Below are 20,023 nucleotides of genomic sequence, written 5' to 3'. Positions count from 1 at the left end.
GCTTCAGCACAAGTTCAACTAAAGATAAGACATATAAAAGCAAAAAGATCAATACATGTTGCACTATTTCTTCTCTTTAGGAACAAATATTGCCCCTCATCTTAATATTTTTCTTCAATTAAGACCCAGATGAGGCCCAGAGTGCAAACCTGGGAATTTGTAGGACCCAGCAGACCTCCCAACCCCCGGCTTCACCTGTTCGCGTGCACATTTCTTCCCCCCCCTTTTTTCCCCCAACACTTGGGATTGCCTTCGATCGCCCCTGTGATAATGACCAAAAGCCTCATGCCTCTAACGATGCTGTCGTACGCCGGCTGCAGCTTGCTGATCCTCTCCGCGTATCTCGCCGGCGCCTCCCTGGCAGACATGGTGTTCCGCTGCCCGGGCTGCACTGCGGAGCGCCAGGCGCTGTGCCCAAAGCTCACCGAGACGTGCGCGGAGATAGTGCGCGAACCAGGCTGCGGGTGCTGCCCCGTGTGCGCCCGCTTGGAGGGCGAGACGTGCGGTGTCTACACCCCGAGGTGCTCCACCGGTCTGAGATGCTACCCGACGCCCGACTCGGAGCTTCCACTGGAGCAACTGGTGCAGGGCCAGGGCCAGTGTCGGCGCAAAGTGGACACCGAGACCAGCACTTCCAGCCAGGAGCTGCGGGAGCAAACCAGCGGTCAGTCAGTTCACTGGAAACTGGTTTTCCTCAATCAATTTTTAATGACAGTGTCTAGACTGCAGCCTGATGAGTAATGTAAACATATTGCACTGTAATAAAGGGACTATTACTCAGTATTTTCCTCTATAACACGATATCCTTTATATACTTATGATATTATATATCAACTTAATTTGTGTTGCATATTTATAATGGATAATGACACCTTTTTTGGAAACACTTCCATCAAGAATTGCTGAATAATCTTAAAGTAGGCAAGAATCTCCTTGTAGCCTATTTATCCTGTCACATTCTGCTCATGTTTCTAAATTGCATTTAGGATGGAGGGGTCTGAACTGCTGCTATAACCACTTATAATGATGCTGCAGGTGGAATTCTGTGGGGTAAAATGTTTTTAAAGTGTTGTGAGTCATGGTGTGCATGCAGAGAATTAAACAAAAGGAATAACCGGTTCATCTCAGCTGTGCTCCAAACAGCTGGCCTTCTAGTCTTTCCCAATATCAACCCTTCCCCCTTAAAAAAAAAAAAAAAAAAAAAAAAAAAAAAAAGCCTTTAAAACACTGCCAAAGGCTGCAAAGTCATCTGCAAAATTCTCAGAAGTTGTACTTGGATTAAGGCAGAAAACATTGCAGTATGGATGTTGACATTTCCACAGGGGATTTGAGGGAAAAGGAACGGAGAGAGGAAAGGGGAATCCGGCATTGATTGGAAAAGTGGACTTTAAGCTTTGAGCAGAAGTACTAGCTGTAAACTGCTGTTGACTGTGACTGCATTAACTGTCGCCTTAGAAAATGAACTGAGGATTTATATTTGCAAGGGGGGTGCTAGATGAGGCCTGGAGGCAGTCAGACTCATGCGGCCTGCGTTAAAAAAGGCACGAGTCCAAGTGAAGAAGAAAAGTAAACAGCCTTGTGAACTGGCTGATTTCGGGGCTGCTAACCACCAATCAACGTGCAGGGTGTAATTTCTACTTATTCTTCAAATCAGAGCTTTGTCAGAGTTTCCCTCCAGACAGACACACATTTATTTGTTGCGCTTATTATGATGGGACACATGAAACCAGCATTCATGTGTGTTCTTGTTCTTTGTAAGGGCTCATTATGGCATCACCCTGATTAAAGGTAAAAAAAAAAAAAAAAAGTGAATTTAAACATTTTTAATTGATTTATTTATGTGTCCTTAAAGGCAAGGAATAAAACAAGCGTGAATTGCAAAGTTAAATGGAAGCATCGCAAGAGATGAAAGACACATTTGCAAGAAGAGAAGTTATAAAATGTCTTTTCTTTACTTGCATTAGGCTTGTCTTGCAGATTGAAAGGTCTGAGATAAAGTTGGACGTGTCCAACAAAAAAACAGTAAAAGCTTAAGGATTGGCGCTTAAAGCTGGAAGTGGATTTGCCACGGATACAAGCCTCGCTGCTGCAGATGGAAGAGGGATTTCTAACAAAGACAGGAGCTGTGAAAATTGTTCTGAGTGATGTAAAAGTGAAGTGCTGAGCTTTTTCTAGGTTACAGGTTTTTTATTTCTTTAAATTCTTTACTTAGGTTGAGGCTAAATTGTTCAAAACTACTCAAAACTTTCTTCTTTCTTGGACTGAGCCTCAATTTTTGCTCATATGTTGCTGCAGCATCAACTCATTGATGGGCTTCTGCCCATTTCTTTATCTTTGCATCGTTCCAATATCTAAAGATAACTTACTAGATGGCCCTGCGGTGGGATGGCCACCTGTCCAGGGTGTACCCCACCTTTCGCCCAATGATTGCTGGGATAGGCTCCAGCTTTCCTGCGACCCTTAATTGGACTAAGTGGTTGAGAAAATGGATGAATGATTGACGTTCCACATTGTCAATCTGCTGCTTTAGCCTGAGACTATACGTATTGAATTTGCTGAATGACTTATAGCAAACAGAAATAAGGCAATCCCTGATAGCAATCAGCTAACAGAAGCCCCTGGAACAATGAAGGCAAATTTTCTATTTGATATATTGTGCATCTTCTCTTTCAGACATTTATTTGTAAATAAGACTTAAAATCTTTCTTTAAAACAAAACTTTTGCAGGTGTATTTGACACCTTGCCAAAAAAGTCCAAAGCAGCTGCTTTACTTGGGTGTTTCAACGTTCTTTTCCTCTGTTTTTTTTCTTTACAAATCACTGAGACATTTAACAGCTGCTTAAAAGGAACAACAAGCAAATTGGCCCTCTGATGCATGAATTATTAAAGAACAATACCATTTTTTCCACATACAATATTTTACTTCTTCAGACATGTACAGACACTTTTCATTGTCTTTAATATTTTTTACTTTTTAATTTAGTTCATTTTATGCATCCTATAGAAATATTTCTAAAATAATGTCATATTTATTTATATAAATTTGTATTTTTTTTTATAAAAAATAGTTTAAGAATGGATTGAAGTTGGTAATTACATGTATGTGCGTATATTAAATGTTATACGATATTTGATTATTGTGCAGTAATGTCCACTGAAGTGGCAAAATTGCCAATATACCATCCTCACTTATGAATATACGAAGAAACAGCATTTAAATGGGTGTCCAGTGCATCAAAAGGTTAATATGTAAAGGGTGAAATTTATCCAGGAAATGGTCTGATGCAGAGTTGCACTGACAATAGAGGTCAGAGGTCAAAACCATTACTTGTTTAATCCCAGAGTCAACCCTTTAAGAGGGCAGATTGCTGGGATAGGCTCCAGCTTCCCTGCGACCCTGAAATGGACTAAGCATATGAATGAATGAATGAATGACAATGTGACAGTTTTTCTGCGTTTTCTTAGTAAAGTTTTCATTTGTCAATTAATTAGGGCTGGGCGATATGACGATATATATTGTTTGGACGAAACTGTCTATTGTTTCAGATGAGGCTCTATTGTTTACGCCATGATACGATGATTTACTGCGGTATTTTCCGTCAAGCTGCGCTTTACATATATATATATATATATATGTATATATATATATACATATATATATATATATATATATATATATATATATATATATATATATATATATATATATATTACAAACATGGAGAAAGATAGCAGACGCATTTCAGAGCAGGATAATTCACTAAAAGATGACCAGGCAACCAAAACTGATAAACTTGTTCCTAAAAGAGGGGAGATTTCTGTTACATGGATGCGAATTGGATATAAAAAGACCGATGTGGAGCCAACAACAAACAAGCTCACAGTCACAACGGATTCCGACACAACTTACTCATTTTATCACCTGTGCAAGAATCAGGATAAAGCATACAGAATAAATAATAGAATCAACAAGTAAAAGCCGCCTCAAAAGTTGGCGATAGTGGTCATAATAAACTCCTGATGCAAACACTACAACAGGTATTTACCCATGAAACGTCACACGGCCATAGCTCCCACAGATGGAAGGAGATCACAGCTGCTGTTGCCAAGCACATCTGACAAATAACTGATGACTGACACAAAATTACACAAACAATTTTATATCGTCATGTATATCGTTATGGAGATATAAAATAAGCTATATCGTAATATGAGATTTTGGTCATATCCTCCTGACTACCAGTAGTTCAATTTGTCCTCTGTGGAGGACCTTAGTAAACCTAAATATTTTCATCTCCCTGAATGCTACTGAACTAACACCTTTTGGTCTTTAAAGAGGACATTTAGTGCTTTTAAATGGTACCTCATTTGTGGGGGTGGAGCTTTGTGAACTTTCTTTCTCTCTTCAAGAAAAATGGCCTCCATTGCAACAAGCATGTTTTATGGGAAGAGCAAAAGTGCATAATACTTTTCTTTGTGCTGATTTTTACTTCAAATTTTGTAGTTATATTTTCATTGAATATCTTATAAACACATTAAAGGTAGAGTATGTAAGATTTTCAATATTTTCAAAATAAATTAACAAAAAAAATAACTACAATCATAATTAGATAGTTTTTTCAACATGTAGGTTCCAGTCTGTCCATATTTGATGCGTTATTAAATTACAAGTTTAATTAATGATAAAAACCCTTCTTGAATGTTTTCTGACCAGTAAAAAAAAAGTACACTTTTTCCACCAGTAGGGGGAGTATAAGCCCATTTATTGCAGAGCGGCTCTGAGCTACAGCTCACAAGCGATTCCTGTCCTCATTGGAGCTGGCAAGGAGGAGGGGTGAGTTTTGCTCATTACTGCCAACCTGTGGTTGTTTGTGGAGGTAGCAGTTTTGTGGTTTTGCTCACGACCTGCTGTTTGCCACCTGGTGGTGGAAAAAAATCGCCTTGAAATCTTACATACTCTGCCTTTAAATCGTTTCTTAGATAAATATAACCATATTTTACCACAATATTTAAAAGTTTAAACAATGTCCTGTGTAGTGGACATTTGTAGTTACACATGTTTTTTTCCTGGTAGTCAGGAGGTTAAAGCCCAGCCTACATTAAATGTGTTCACTGATAATACATTTCAAAGGTATTCTAAGGCCATGCAGTAATTTCTGCATGCATATTTTGAATGCAGTTGTGCCTACAGGCCATTTGGCATTGGTTTCCAGCTCTGTCCTAAGTGTACAGAGATTTCACAGTGGTAAATGTATCCCCATACAGCGGACCTGCTGTCCGGTTTGTTTAATACCAATAGTACTTAAAAAAACACACACATGCTTAAAAAACAAAACAAAAAACCTCCTTAACTTATCTTTTTAATGTGTTAAATTACAACAAGAGTTTAAATGATCAGCCAAGTCTGGTCTTTTTAGTCATTTTTGTTTCTCAACAGTGTCCTGATAAGGTGGTATTTGCAGTAAAATGTTTGCTTCTTGACATCTGAAACTGGTACACAGAAAAGAGAACAGAAAAGAAAAACAACCAAATGAAATGTCAAGATTAAGACTTTGGTATTGATTTAAAGAAATGTGGCTTTATACACCGGGAGTGTGATGATGGACAGTAACTGCAACCTGATGTGAAGTAAAAACAGGACAAATAAACTCAACATAATAGACAAACGTAAAATAATGTGCATCTTTTCAAATGGATAAACAATTTGATGACTCAGAGACACCAACACATAATGACTCTTGACGTGGACTGTAAATGTTGTGTAAGGATCTCCATGACTTGATGATGACTTCAGGAGTAAGGCATGGGGAATTTCCTCCTACAGTAATATTTAATAAGTCATTAATTAGGTTTTAACTGTGAAAAATGGCAAAGAAAGCGTGCTTATTTTGATACCAAAACCAATAATATAATAAATTACTGTTTGATTATTGGTTGAAAAGTCTCAATTTTTAAAGCGGCCCACTATCCCATCTGGTTTTTTGCAGGGAATTATTTGATATTCCCGTTTCCACAGAAACCTGGACCAAAATAAAAGTTCCTTGTAATCAGATTGGATGGCCGTTTGGTTGTTTTGACTGGAATCGTACCACAAATGACCTCAAAAGAGAACATGTTGATTAAAAAAAAAAAAAAAAAAAAAAAAAAAAGCTGGAAAAGAGCTGGAGCTCAGACTCTTACTGACACAAATTAAAAAGTGTGTGGTGGCTCTGCTTTGCTGTCAGCTGCTTAGCGATCCTCAAAACAAGCCATCTGTTTTTATTTTGCACCAAAACCGTATCCAAAGCCCACTTTACATGTTAATAATTGAAGAGGAAAAGCGGAATACGCGCTGTGTCAGTGGTGTTGGAGAATTATGGAGAGGGGACGGGAAAATGAGGTGGAAAATATAGAGATAAGATCAAAACCTCTGGTGCCATCTGGCTCCTGGAACAACATTGTTAGCTAACAATGTTATTCCAATGACAAAAGTGGACCTGCGGGGGTGTCCAGACGACCCCTGGAGGACTGAAATAGCTCTGAGATAATCCCCCTGCTTCATCCCAAGCTTCTCTAAAAAGAGGGTATTTGTGCCATCTACCCTCAAGGCACTGACTTCAGGCATCCATGCCAGGAATTTACTAGTGGCTATTGAGAACCAGAATAACATCCCACCCTCCTTTTGGTAAAGGGTGATTTAAGACAATGCAAACACTGTCTGATATGCCACTGACACTGGGGGGTGAAGGGCCATCTCTGAAGCTGCTTTAGGGGGACGAGAATGACATGAAATGATACACACCTGTTTGAAGAAGGGCAGATATTTAAAGGCTTGAGTGCACAGTGTGTAAGGCGAATAAACGACACGAAATTGCGAATAATTCAGAGGTGAATTATTGACGTTTCTGTCTATGCACATCAAATGCGATGTAACTATGAACGTAGATTGTCACTAAATGATGAAAAGTCTACAACAAACACGCAAAGTGGATTCCACATAAAGCCATGACAAGCGTGCTGATGCTGGAAAAGGAAAGACAAAAGGATCCTGTTCTACAAGAGAGGGGAACTTGGAGGGTTTCGTTGTTTAATCCAGGAGCTGAAACTGGACCATTGCTACTTCCAGATGGACTTCAGGACGTCTGTTGGGCAGTTGGAGGATCTGCTTTAGCAGCAGCTGCTTGCTTTAATTAGCAGAGAAGAATTAATAAAGACACTTGGCCATTTTGATTCAAAGTTTGAATGAAATAGCAGTGAAAGTGACACCTGTATAGCTTGAAACCTGCGATCTATCAGTAAACACATCTGAATAAATGAAATATTTTTATTAAATACTTTGTTCTTTCCATAGTTGAATGTGCTGACAACAAAATCACACCAAAAATATCAATGAAAATCAAATGTATCAACCCATGGAGGTCTGGATTTGGAGTTATACTCCAAATGAAAGTGGAAAAACACACTACAAGCTGATCCAACTTTGATGTAATGTCCTTCAAACAAGTCAAAATGAGGCTCAGTAGTGTGTGTGGCCTCCTCATGCCTGAATGACCTCCCTACAATGCCTGGGCATGATCCTGATGAGGCAGCAGATGTTCTCCTGAGGGAGCTCCTCCCAGATCTGGACTAAAGCATCCACCAACTCCTGGACAGTCTGTGGTGCAACTTGGCGTTGGTGGATGGAGCGAGACATGATGTCCCAGATGTGTTCAATTGGATTCAGGTCTGGGGAACGGGCGGGCCAGTCCATAACATCAATACCTTCATGTTCCAGGAACAGCTGACACACTCCAGCCACATGAGGTCTAGCATTGTCTTGCAGTAGGAGGAACCCAGGGCCAACTGCACCAGCATATGGTCCCACAAGGGGTCTGAGGATCTCGTCTCGGTACCTAATGCAGTCAGGCTACCTATGGCGAGCACATGGAGGGCTGTGCGGCCCTCCAAAGAAATGCCACCCCACACCATTACTGCCAAACCGGTCATGCTGGAGGATGTTGCAGGCAGCAGAACGTTCTCCACGGCGTCTCCAGACTCTGTCACATCTGGGTTTTCAACAATCATAAAAATAAAAGGGTGCGATTCTTTTTCTCTTGGCAGTTTCCTCTCCTGCTGTCTTCAGTTGCTAATCGAGCGTCGCCGGCATTGCAGCGCTGTGCTGTAAACTCCTCCCACAGCCACTTTGGTTTCATTCAGACACTGTTCTCGCTAAATCTGGCGACTTTTTTTTTGTTAAAAGTGGCTAGCGACAAATCTAGCAACTTTTACTGGAGTTATTAGAGACTTTTCTGGTGCTTTGGCGACTGACTTGAAGGCACATATTGTTCTGCAGTTACTGTAAGGAAGGAGCAGCGGGAGTCTCTCACCGTCCTAAAGCACTCCCAGGCGGCCAGTCTCAGTCGTCTCCGGCTGCAGGTCAATGTAGAATAACTGCAGTAGGTTTTGGAAGATCACAGCAACATAGTTTATACCATTGTCAGTGACAACTGGCTGCATTATTTTTGTATAAACGCACACGTAGTTAAACACTGTAATATCCTTCCGCTACGGGGTGTTACCATAGCAACGCGTTATCAGCTGGTTCAGATCAGCTGTCTTTTAACATGTGAATGAGAGAAACGCGTTGTAGCCTGACAGCGTTTGTTTGGCATAAAATGTTCATCGAGGCTAACATAAAATAGTTCCGATATAAGCGGTAAAAGCGGATTAAACAACTCGGAACCGTGCATTGGACGGTTATAGTGCGCAACACGAAGTTGAGAACACCACAACGCGCAGCATTGTTTGAAAATACTGGATAATTGTGTTAAATAATAAAGATCTCAATTTCAGTCAAAATAATCGCGATTAGAAATTTTGTCATTTTGTCAAGGTAGATTATTTTGTCATAATCTACCTTGCACAAAGAAGGTCTGGTCCTGGTCCGGGGTTGTTGCCCTCCCATGGCCTCCTCCACGTCTCCTGATGTACTGGCCTATTCAGATTCCGATAAATACATAAAAATAGGCATATCATGTAGTTTCCTTTTAAAATAATGACAATTCTGTTTTGAGAATCGCAACATTTCAAGCATCTTTCTGCTCTTTGTTTCGCTCTTCCTTTCGCTCTTCCTTTAGTGTGTTCTTCTTTTTTTTCTTTTTTTTACTTTTTCACACAAAAGTTTTTCTCATAATTTGGTTCCAGGACGCAGTGTCATGAATCTTTTCGGACAGTATTTTGTGCTGTTAGCTGCTTTTCATCTTGTTGAATCTTCAGCTCAAACCACGTTTTCTGAAACCTCCAACATGTTTTGTTGTGGATGTTCTCTTCCACACGTTTTTACTTCATTCTTAATTCTGGTTTTTATGTCTTGAAATCGTTTTTCTATTAAAAAAAAAAAGAAAAAAAAAAAGGCGCTTATCTCACAAAGGTTTTTGTAAACATTACATTTTTCGTGTCTGTCTCGCAATACTTGTGCTTCTTTGGCCTTTACCTACTTGCTTCAGAGTAGAATATGGTGTAAACTGAAGCTGCGACTCCACATTGCTACAAGTGTTTTCTTTTATGCACTTTTATATCTTGACGCCTTTGGAATTTTTCATACTTTTAAAAGTGACTGCTGAGATTGAATGGGTTAAATTTATCATTTTATAATTTATGTTCAAGAACCTTGGTCCTTCTTTTTTAAAAGATGAGGAGCCTCATTTATAGCTTGTGCATACACACAGAAATGTGCCTAATCTGTGCGCACGGACATTTCCACAGAAAGTGTTGTACAAGCATGGGAACATGTATGTAGGAAAATGTGAAAATTTGAGCACATTCAGAACAGAGAATTCACATTTTTGCAGGTGTCACAGCGATCCCATCAGCTGCATTCTTAATTTGGTTGAAATATTTATTCATCACTGAATAAGAAAACTTTAGCTTAACTGGTTTATAAACTTAGAAAATACATGTGATGTCTGAAGACTATTGATCTGATATTATAAATAATAGTTTAAAATCGGGGCTCCTCTATGAGTGTCCTAAGACAATCAGCTGATCTGATCGCTGAAAGCATTTCTGATCGGATGCTGAAAGATTTCCTGTTAGAATTCTCCAGGGACCTCGGATCCGTGTTGCAAAATAATATTAACTATTACTGTGAATATTAAATTGGTTTGACATTCCCTGACCGTACACGAGCTGCATTGCACCATCTATGCTGGATGCAACATTTCTCAGCCAAAAACACATTTATTTCTACTGGTTCGGGCTCTTATAGTATTTCTACAAATTATCGATGCCCAATATTATCTGCCTATCATTATCAACATTCAATTTAATTTAATTTAATTTAATTTAATTTAATTTAATTTAATTTAATTTAATTTAATTTAATTTAATTTAATTAACTTTATTGTCGTTGCACAAGTGCAATGAAAGTGACACAGACCGCTCTCATGTTAAAACGATTAAATAAATAATCAAACACATAAATAAAACACAGAAACAATACTATAAAAAACAAGACTATTGATAAGTTAATGCTAAAAAAGTATGAAAAAGTGACATTTGTCTCACAGGCACTAAAACTAATATCGGAATTGTTTTGGTTTTTCCTTTTATACGACATGCACATATATTCATCGCACTTTTCAGCTACGTCTCCACTCACTTAAAATGTCAAACTATGAGAAATATCACGTATCGTTTTTGAGATATTTTTGTGTGTTTGGCACAACTCGCAATAAATCCTGTGGCTTGGACATTTCTGAAGAAATTTGAACTTTAATGTGGACCGCTGTCGGCGCACACTTGATGATGTCATCAAACTGCATTGTCACATCATAACAAGCAGGTTGACTCGTCCATATGTTTTTGATTTGGAATTGTTTTTAAGTGTTTCCAGATATTAAATTTGCAGTGACTGTAAAGCAAAGGTTATGTGAGGAGGAACCAAGGCATCCAAACTGGTGTTAACCATTGATCTCTTCCTTATGTGAAATTATTTACATTTTGGATGTCTTTATTGCCGCCAACACAACTCATTTGGTAGGAGAGGTTCTTTGTTTTGCAAAGCTGAAAAGAATATGTTATGTTGAAGGGTGAAAAGAGTAAATCAAACAAAATATGGGATTCATTTAAAGACTGTAGGCAAGCTGGTTTTTCCAGGTGTTTCTGACTAATCCTATGTATTTTATTTTATTTTATTTTATTTTATTCATTCATTTTTTTAAATTTATTCCTAATTTTAAACGTCATTGTTATTATACCTGTTGCTTATATTACTTGACATGTAGCTTTGACCTTATTAGTATTTTTTTTTTTCCCCTTTGGGAAATAAAGATTAGGCTAATCAGTATATTGGATATTGGTAAAAACAAAACAAAACAAAACAAAAAAACTAGAAAAGCATATTGTGATTGAAACCCAACATAACTTCAAAGTGATCCAGTATCCAGGATCTCCACCAAAATGTAATCATTTATTCCTTGTGAGACCATCAACATATTCTGAAAATTTCATCAAAATCCATCCATAACTTTTTGAGTAATGTTGCTAACAGACAAACAAACAAACAAACTTCGGCGAAAACATAACCTCCTTGGTGGAGGTAATTAAAAGACCAAGTAAACAAAGTCTGCAGAAATACGTAAACAAAAATATTGGACCCTCGTGTCCACCCAGCAGCATGGAAACAAACTAAGTTAACAGCGCCTCAGCACATCCCACAGATTCCAAACATACCAGTTTAATGTCGCTATGACCAAGATTCACTCAACCAGAGTCAAAAGAAGGCTGAATTCATGCATCATGTTTGAAAAACGTCATTACATATTCTGTCTTGCCTTTGCTGTTTTGCCTCCAAAACTTTAATCCTCCGACATAACACTGTATTCAGTAAAGCAACAAACGTTGAGCTTCGGGAGTAGTTTGGCGGAAAAAATCACAGTTTTGTGCCCGGTAACATCAGTTTGATTGGAGGACAACAGGTGTCAGTCATTCTGCGTCACAAACATTTCCTGCTTTGTCTGTGCCAATTGGTCACATTTATGTAAACATGATGACATCAGCGTGATTCTACCATATCACACAATTAGAAAGAGGGGTCGGTCATAACGACTGGCCAATCATAGCCAAAGTTACACACATTATGCACACTGCATACAATTACATGGTAGTCAGTGGCGCGGCGTCTGCTTTGTACATTCCAGAATCTCTTCGGGATCTCCACCAAAATTTCATAATTTGTTCCTCGTGACACCCCTAACATATCCCGAAGATTTAATTAAAATCCATCCCTAACTTTTGGAGTAATATTGCTAACAGACAAACAAACAATATCAGACGAAAACACAACCTCCTTGGCGGAGGTAAAAACATTATCGAACACCCTTACTACAAACACATCCCTCTTAGTTGTACACATAGAAGTTTGAAAGCTTTTCTCAGCCAGAGCTGATGCATTATGGGTATCAATTAGGTATAAAATGATCCATAATGTCTTTAACAGAAAATAAAAACACTTCTTGTTGATTGTAACACCAGTCCTAAAGCATGACACCTTCCCTTGTTTAAAGTTCACATCAACTAACAAAATGGTTTTATGATGAGTTTCACTGAATGTGTGTGTCCTTGTTGTCAAGCAAACTCTCGTTCCTTCCAAGTGAAATGCATAATTTTTCTCAGGGGTTTAAAACCTGCATTGTTTGGTTTCAAGTCCTCCAGGGAGCACCGTCTTTGTCCATTTCAGGACATTGCGATCGCGTGTAAATCATGCGTGTCAATACTGGATCAATAGCGTTACACCACTGAAATGATTGTGTATTGAGCCAACAGTCTGCACACGTACAAGCTCAAAACAAGACCTGATAAGTTAAAGAATAACACATCATATTCAGATGAAAACACAAAGCTGCAGTCCTGGTAGACTTCAATGTAAAATGGTGGCTGGAAAATTTGCTAGACAGATTTTTGCATTCCCTGCCTCTCACGCCCCTCATATCTCTGTCTCTTGACTATGAGTGATAGTCAATGTCTGTGATGCTCTTCGGGTTCTGCGTGTCCCAGCCTGCTTCAGTTCCTGTCCCAGTTTACGTCCTGTGCAATCGCCCCAGAGTTCAACCTAGCAGTGCCGGCGGTGAGCTATGCGTGGTCTTGGATGCCGCGGTGAGTGTGTGCGTGCCAGAGCCTGTGCAAAGCCTGCTTTTAGATGGCTGCCGTGGGCCAAAAAGCCTGGAAGGTAAACATATCTTCACTCTGCTGAGTTTGTATTTCTAGAAAACAGCCCCACCAGGCCTTGTCGTGGATTATGGTCTGCAGTAAATCTATGCAGTGCCTTTCGTCAGCTTCTTAAGTGGCACATGACCTATTTCACACCTCAGAGCTGCTAAAGAAGTGGAACTGAAAGGATTAAATTCACATTGCAATAGAAATAGTTCAGTTCTGAATGCGTATTGGTCTTTTCCTTCGTCCCCAGTTCAACTTTGTGTATGGACGAACAATAGCGATGATTGCCAGGAAGCTCACCTAGTGGATTTTTGTGTTTCTCTTTTAGAAAGACAACGATTTAGATAGTTGTTTGGGTTTACTGATAGCATAATGAAATAGGAGGATTGCTGAAGGGGTTGATTACATGATTAGTTATAGAAAGAAGATCTCAAAGTCTCATTTTCATTCATTTTCAAGTAAGTTAGATGATGAATTTCTCCTAGACCCCACTAAACTTCTTAAGCCAAGACACAGTGAACATCTCCTCCGATAGTAGGGACAAACTAAGCAAGTATTCATTGAAATTGACAAGAGGGGTATGCCAGCTTGTTTGTATTTTTCTTTTTCCAACATTTCCACTCTCCACAATCTGGCTAAAGTCAAATTTGCTCAGTTGACCAGAATGAGACGTGCCACCTCTGGCCTTCGTGCCACCTGGGAATTCGACATGGATCAGATATAGAAAGGAAGCCTCTCAGGCCATTGTGTGAGGATTAAATCAAGCAGTAGACTGGACAGTAGGCCTGCTGCTCTGTTGACTCTGCTGATCCTCAACCTACTGCTGTGGAGCAGATTGGACCGCAGAAGCCCCGTAAAAGTGGAGTCCTGACCCCTTGCGTTTGTGCCTGTGCACGTAGATTCAATAGGGAGATCGCTGTTAAACATTGCACATTCGTGTGTGTCTGCAGACGTTATACTTGACTGAACATCTCCGGTTTCCTCGGAAAACATGGAGGGAAGGTACTGCAATTGGAAACTGTGAGGATTATGCAAGACGGCGAAACAAAAGGCAGTCCAGTCGCCAGTATTTCTGAGTGTGTTGTGTGTTTATCAACTCGTGCGCACACAGGCAAGGACACACCTGATTTCAGTCGACTTTTGCTCCTTTTTTGTAAAGAAACTCAGCCTTCAAAGAAACCAAAGCATCGTAGAGGGAATGCGCGTCCAGAAACACCAGATCTGTCTGATGGCAAAAGGCGCCAGCACCTTGTTTTTGCTTCTTTTGGAATTTCCTTTCTCCTGTTCTCTCTTAGACGTTTTGTATTCTTCAACCGGATGCCGAATTTAACTCTTGCGAGGTTCAGGGAACGCCTCCTCGGTCACGCGCTTGCTTTCATTCTCAGCACTGTCCACAAACCTCGGCCGAGTGTTTGACCTTCTCTAGTTATTTCCCTTCTTTCACTGGGTGTCCAGTAAATCCCAACGTAAATGTAAAATGCATGATTCAGCAGAAAGTAATGTTGTACCACCATGCGATTTGCTTTTTGAAATGTGATTTTGAACTGTAAGCATCAGATTCAAGCTGAAAAATTTGTCACACAATCTTTTTTAAACCAAGAATGAGCGAGTTTGGAGAGATGCACCTCTTCCACTCCCTTTCTGTGAGCATCAAAGTATGCTCTGTTGTCAGAAACAACAAGTCGGGTTGGACCTGATGGCCTCTCTCGCCTTCAGTGTTCCATCTGTTTCTTTTCTCATCTGGATGATAGTGTTGAACACAACTCAAAGCAGAGAAGGTACAGACAAAGCACAATAAGTGATTGTCTTTTGAAGACAAGTGGCTTTCAGGCAGGGTGAGTTGTTATGTTATTATGTAATCATCTTGTTAAAAGGCTTTTAAACTTTGTGTTTTCTATTGTGTGCATTAAGTTCGGTCCAGATCAAGTTGCCGTCTCGAGGACGAAAAGTTATAAACTGCAAATTTCCAAGTGGCCACTTGGAGCTCTAAAATTAAGTCAGTACATATGATTTTGTCAAAATGTAAATCCTTAAAACTAAATAAAGTATGTGTACAGGCTGGATTTTATGGACTTGGTTATGAGCTAATGTCCCCTCTCATTACAACTGAGGGTGGTGAATCTTTACTCATGTGTTTATGCAGTCTATAGAACTCCATACATTGAAATAAATATCTGATTTGCAGTGTTCTCATATTCACAGTCAGATATTTCTTTTGCATTTGAGATTTGACTTAAAAAAAACCCAAGATATTAGCAGCTAAATGGCTGTTTTTATCCTTGAAAAACTAGTCCACAAACCGATGGGTGAGAACAGGTGGTTAGATGGACGGCAGGCAGCTTAACGCCAGTTTTTTAACACTTTCTCTCAACTCATCTTATACTGCGATTTGATCAAGTGACCCTTGTCTCCAATTGTAAATTGCAAAAGGAAAACTTATTACTTATGTAATAATTTTACGTGAACTTTTTGCCCTAAAATTGTTGTCCTCATTGCACAGCAGCTGATCAAGAATAGATTTTAATGGTACTCAGTCATGGCTGGTGAAGTATCTGGTTACATTTATGAAAACATTGTGGTTAGATGTTAGTTACGCATACAACATGGACGTTTTCTAAGTTTCCATGGCAACAAACACTGACATGTTTCAGCTTGGGAAAAAGCACAGCACATCTTAAAACAGTAACTTTGAGGTGCGCTGCAGAGGGAAACCTCCAAGTTCAAACATGAGTGTCTAACAAGTTATTAGTGAAAATGGTTTTAATTTTTTTTTTTTTTTGTATTTTGGGTGAAATAGCCCTTAAAAAAAAAAAAAAGTCCAATTTTGAACTTTTTGTTTACATGCATTAAGTAGTGCTGAACAAACCAAAACTTCATGTATGAACTGCAAAAAAATGAAGACACCCAAAAATTGATGAAGCAACACTTTTATTTGCACAAAGTTATTTTAAACTTTGTTCATGTGTCTAAAAAAAGCACTAACTTGTCTAAAAACTAACTAAAATCTCTGTTTTTATCTGAATGCAGAGGGCGTAGAAAAGAAGCAAGTGTGATTTACTTTTTTTTTTTTTTTAAATCTTTGATTTCTTTATCTGCAGGTGAGGCTGTGGAGCTGCAGCCCGATTTGGCCACAAGCGAGAGCCCAACTGTTCGAAGACCCAGTAAAGAGACCACATGGCTGGGGCCCAAAGAGAGCGCAGTACGTAACCACAGACAAGAGTTGAAGACCAAGATGAAGACCAACAAGGTGGAAGAAGTGAAACCCACCCGGCCCAAACAGGTGGGTGTGAGTAAATCATGAAAAAGGTAATAAAATGTCTGTGAAATTTGTTTAAATAATATAGCTTTGCATCCTTCATTATTTGTATAATTTAGGAGAAAACATGATTTATATAATTTATATATATATATATATATATATATATATATATATATATATATATATATATATATATAAAACTGAATAATAATTATAATTGAATTATAATTGAATAATTATATAATTGAATTTCCCCTTGGGGATTAACAAAGTATTTTTGATTTCATTTTTCATTTAATTTCATATTATCAATAGAACTAAAAACACAGTCTCAATTTTCTATTTTTTTATTTATTAAGGTCAACTTTCTGCATGTGTAGTGACTGTAACAGCAAATCATTATACCTTTTGTTTTTTTATTTCAAACAAACTTTACTTGCAGAACCGTCTCTTTTTGCTGCCTTTTAGCTCCTCTTCCAGGAGAGTAGGCTGTCATGCTAGCAACTTCTAATTGCATTAGAAGAAATAAAAACAGGAAGAACTTTAATTTTTCTTTACATTATTTTTGTCCCTGTCTTTACTCTGTTTTTATTGTACTTTTTTCTTTTTGCATTACTCTTACTTTACCCAACACCATGCAGAGAGAGAGAGAAATAGTATTGTGGTATATTTGTATGTCCTGCACCTTGCAGTGATTTGACAATAAAAGTCTTTTGAATTAGGATTTATATATATTGTCTTCTTCAGGGTGCAATCTATGATCAGTTTATGGTGAAGATTTTAGCCAAAATAACAATATTATGATATGTCTTTTTCAAGAGTTTGGCTTTAAAACTTTTCCTTAAAAAAACTAAGTAATAAAGTAAAACACCAAGGCTTGTAAACTGCAGTTCTTTTTAAACGTCATTGCCATAAAGGTTTAATGAAGCCTCTCTCTAAATCTTTAAAAAAAACTCTTAAGTAAACTGATGGCTTACATTTGGGATTTAAGAGCATACGTTTTAGGAGATGCTACTTTTAAAGCAACTTTTCATCCCAAAGGAAACAGAAAAAGACTCATTCTCTGGCAATTTGAAACGCTGAAAAAGGGAACTGTGCTGACATGCTTAGTTTGTTTAGAGAAAAAAAAAAACACTGATGTTCAACAATTGTTTACCATTATGTGGATGAATGTTTAAATGGAGCAAGCTTGCTTTAAAGACGCATTACGTGACTTTCTGACCTTAAAACTCCTCGTTCCGGACTTGTTTGATGACACTGTGACATCTATCATGTGCTTTTGCTGGAGCTGCTGCTGCCTAGCAGCGTCCCGAGGCTGAGAAACCGACACTGTGTGAGGATGCAGCAGAGTTTCGCTTCACGCTAGAAAGCACACTAGTTGTTTTGGACGTGCATCATTGCTGATTCAGCGAAGAAATGCAAGATTAAAAGAGAGGAAGGGTCAAAGCAAGAGTCATCGTGAGAAAGTCTTTTGCTGGCTGGAGAGAGCTAACAAGTCAGGGAAGATGTAAAAATTAGCTGGAGTGCAGCACTGCCTCCTTCTGCTGCAGGAGTTGCTGATTTTTGCACATTTTTCTGTTAGATATGTGTTATTTCCAGTGTTCAACAGAGTTGAAAGTACAGTCAGTACCTGAAAGTGCAAGTAAATTACAACAGTTGGGGAATGGAAATCCAGCAAAGGCTATGTTCAGACATCGAAAGGAGTCATGATGCTTTCCTTTCCAAATGACAGCTCTTTCATCAAAATATATCCATTTACTGAACTTAAACATCTCATCTGCTCTGATTCCGAAAGCGTGAACCCTGACTTAATGTGTCCATCGTTGTTATTTTCCAACTTCTATAAAAGTCAAGTCAAGATTATTGCTCCAACAGAAACTTTACAACTGTCTCAACAAAATGTTTGGCTCGACTGCATTGTGAGGTAAACTTGAGGTCACTGGCAAGTTTTTATTCATTGCTGGCAACAAATGAGGTTAATTTGCTCATAACAGGAAGCCATTTTGTTTTTATTGTGTGGATCTGTGTGTGTGTGTGTGTGTGTGTGTGTGTGTGTGTGTGAGTGCATTTTATATGGGATTTTATAGTGAGCTTTGCTGATTGCTTTGCAAACACAACTTGGTGCTGATGTGTCCTGGAATAGTTTCCTTTAGTGCTGATGGTTTTACCTTAATTTTAGAAGATTTTTTTCATTTTTTTTCTCAAATGACATTGAATTTTTTTTTTTTTTTCAATCAAAGGAATAAATGGAACCATTTGGACGGAATATATATTGCAGCAGTCTGGCTACGTTTTACCAGCAGGACAATGAAACCTGATGGCTCCAACCCACATACAACTAATATGGACCTGTGCACATAATGGTTTCGCCGTTTCTGCTTTTTTTCAAGACTCTGTGTCAGCAGGAGCTAGACCAGGTCCTGGAGCGGATATCCAAGATGCCCTTCAGAGATAACCGAGGTCCTCTGGAAGATCTGTATGCTCTGCATATCCCAAACTGTGACAAGAGGGGGCAGTATAACCTCAAACAGGTGACCAGGCATTTTGCTGCAGAGGGTGGTTCGCACATGGGGTGCAAGAATAAAGTTTGCAAAATGTAAATGAAGCAGAATAAACTAGCAGAAAGTTAAATTTAAAAAAAAAAAAAAAAAAAAAAAAAAAAAAGTAGATTAAAATGTATCAACCCTTGTAGCAGCAAAAGAAAAGGGAAACTTGCATGAAAAATCATATCTGATGCATGTGGAAATGAATATATGAAGAAGAACCAACAACAAAAACCTTTTGTTTCAGTGCAAGATGTCATTTCATGGTCAGAGGGGCGAGTGCTGGTGCGTCAACCCTCACACTGGTCGACCCATCCCATCAGCCCCAACGGTGAGGGGTGACCCCAACTGCAGCCAGTATCTCACAGAGCTGGAGCTGGAGCTCCCTGACATGGCCCAGATCTAGTGTGGTGACGAACCAAAAAAGGAAAAAGAAACAAACTAAATTAAAAAAAAAACCAAACAAACCTGAAAGTATGTACTTGGGAGCAAAAAAAAAACCCCAAAAAAACCCAAAAGCATGTGAGTAAGCTATAAGCTATTTCTTTCTGTTTGTATGTGTTTCCAGTTCATCTGATGACAATGACTTTAAATCATACCCATCAAAAAAGGATTAAATGATAGAATCCAACTTGTTGCATAAAATGTAATTGCAGATTACAGTTAAGATTAGAGATTAGTTCAGATTAGATTAGACTTTCTGCATATATGTTTAGCTGGAGTGTAAGTATCAGTGCTTTACTAATTGTGACTTTGCTCAGAGTGCTTTGTTTTCACTGTTTTGTACTGTGTGTGTTAAAAATGAAAATCCTCGATGTTGGACGTGTTTAGGTGTTTTCATGCTCTATCTGACAGACTACTGTTTCACCACATGCTGTTGTAGGACTTGAGCACGCCTGGCTTTTCAAACGCAGAGCTGAAGATGAAATTCAGTTCAGGATTAGTAAATGTTTATTGGAAAAATATGATATGCAAATAAACTAAAACCGTGTTCGGTTTGTGAGTGTGTTTTCATTTGTTAAAGCCCACACTGACGTCAATTACAAT

General features: G+C 38.7%; 1 protein-coding gene across 1 annotated transcript; it reads left to right on the top strand.

The window, feature by feature from the left end:
- Positions 1-270: 270 nt before the first annotated feature.
- Positions 271-19,382, top strand: igfbp2a (insulin-like growth factor binding protein 2a; the record flags this gene model as incomplete). The annotated part of the gene is made up of 4 exons (XM_079263907.1): positions 271-664; positions 16,273-16,454; positions 18,824-18,964; positions 19,224-19,382. 4 exons carry the CDS (start codon positions 271-273, stop codon positions 19,380-19,382), a joined length of 876 nt encoding a protein of 291 aa, XP_079120033.1.
- Positions 19,383-20,023: the final 641 nt, after the last annotated feature.

The sequence above is a fragment of the Telmatherina bonti genome (genome assembly GCF_933228915.1).
Source record: "Telmatherina bonti genome assembly, chromosome: 24".
NCBI lineage: Eukaryota > Metazoa > Chordata > Actinopteri > Atheriniformes > Telmatherinidae > Telmatherina > Telmatherina bonti.
This window is presented reverse-complemented; position numbering and strand designations above follow the sequence as displayed.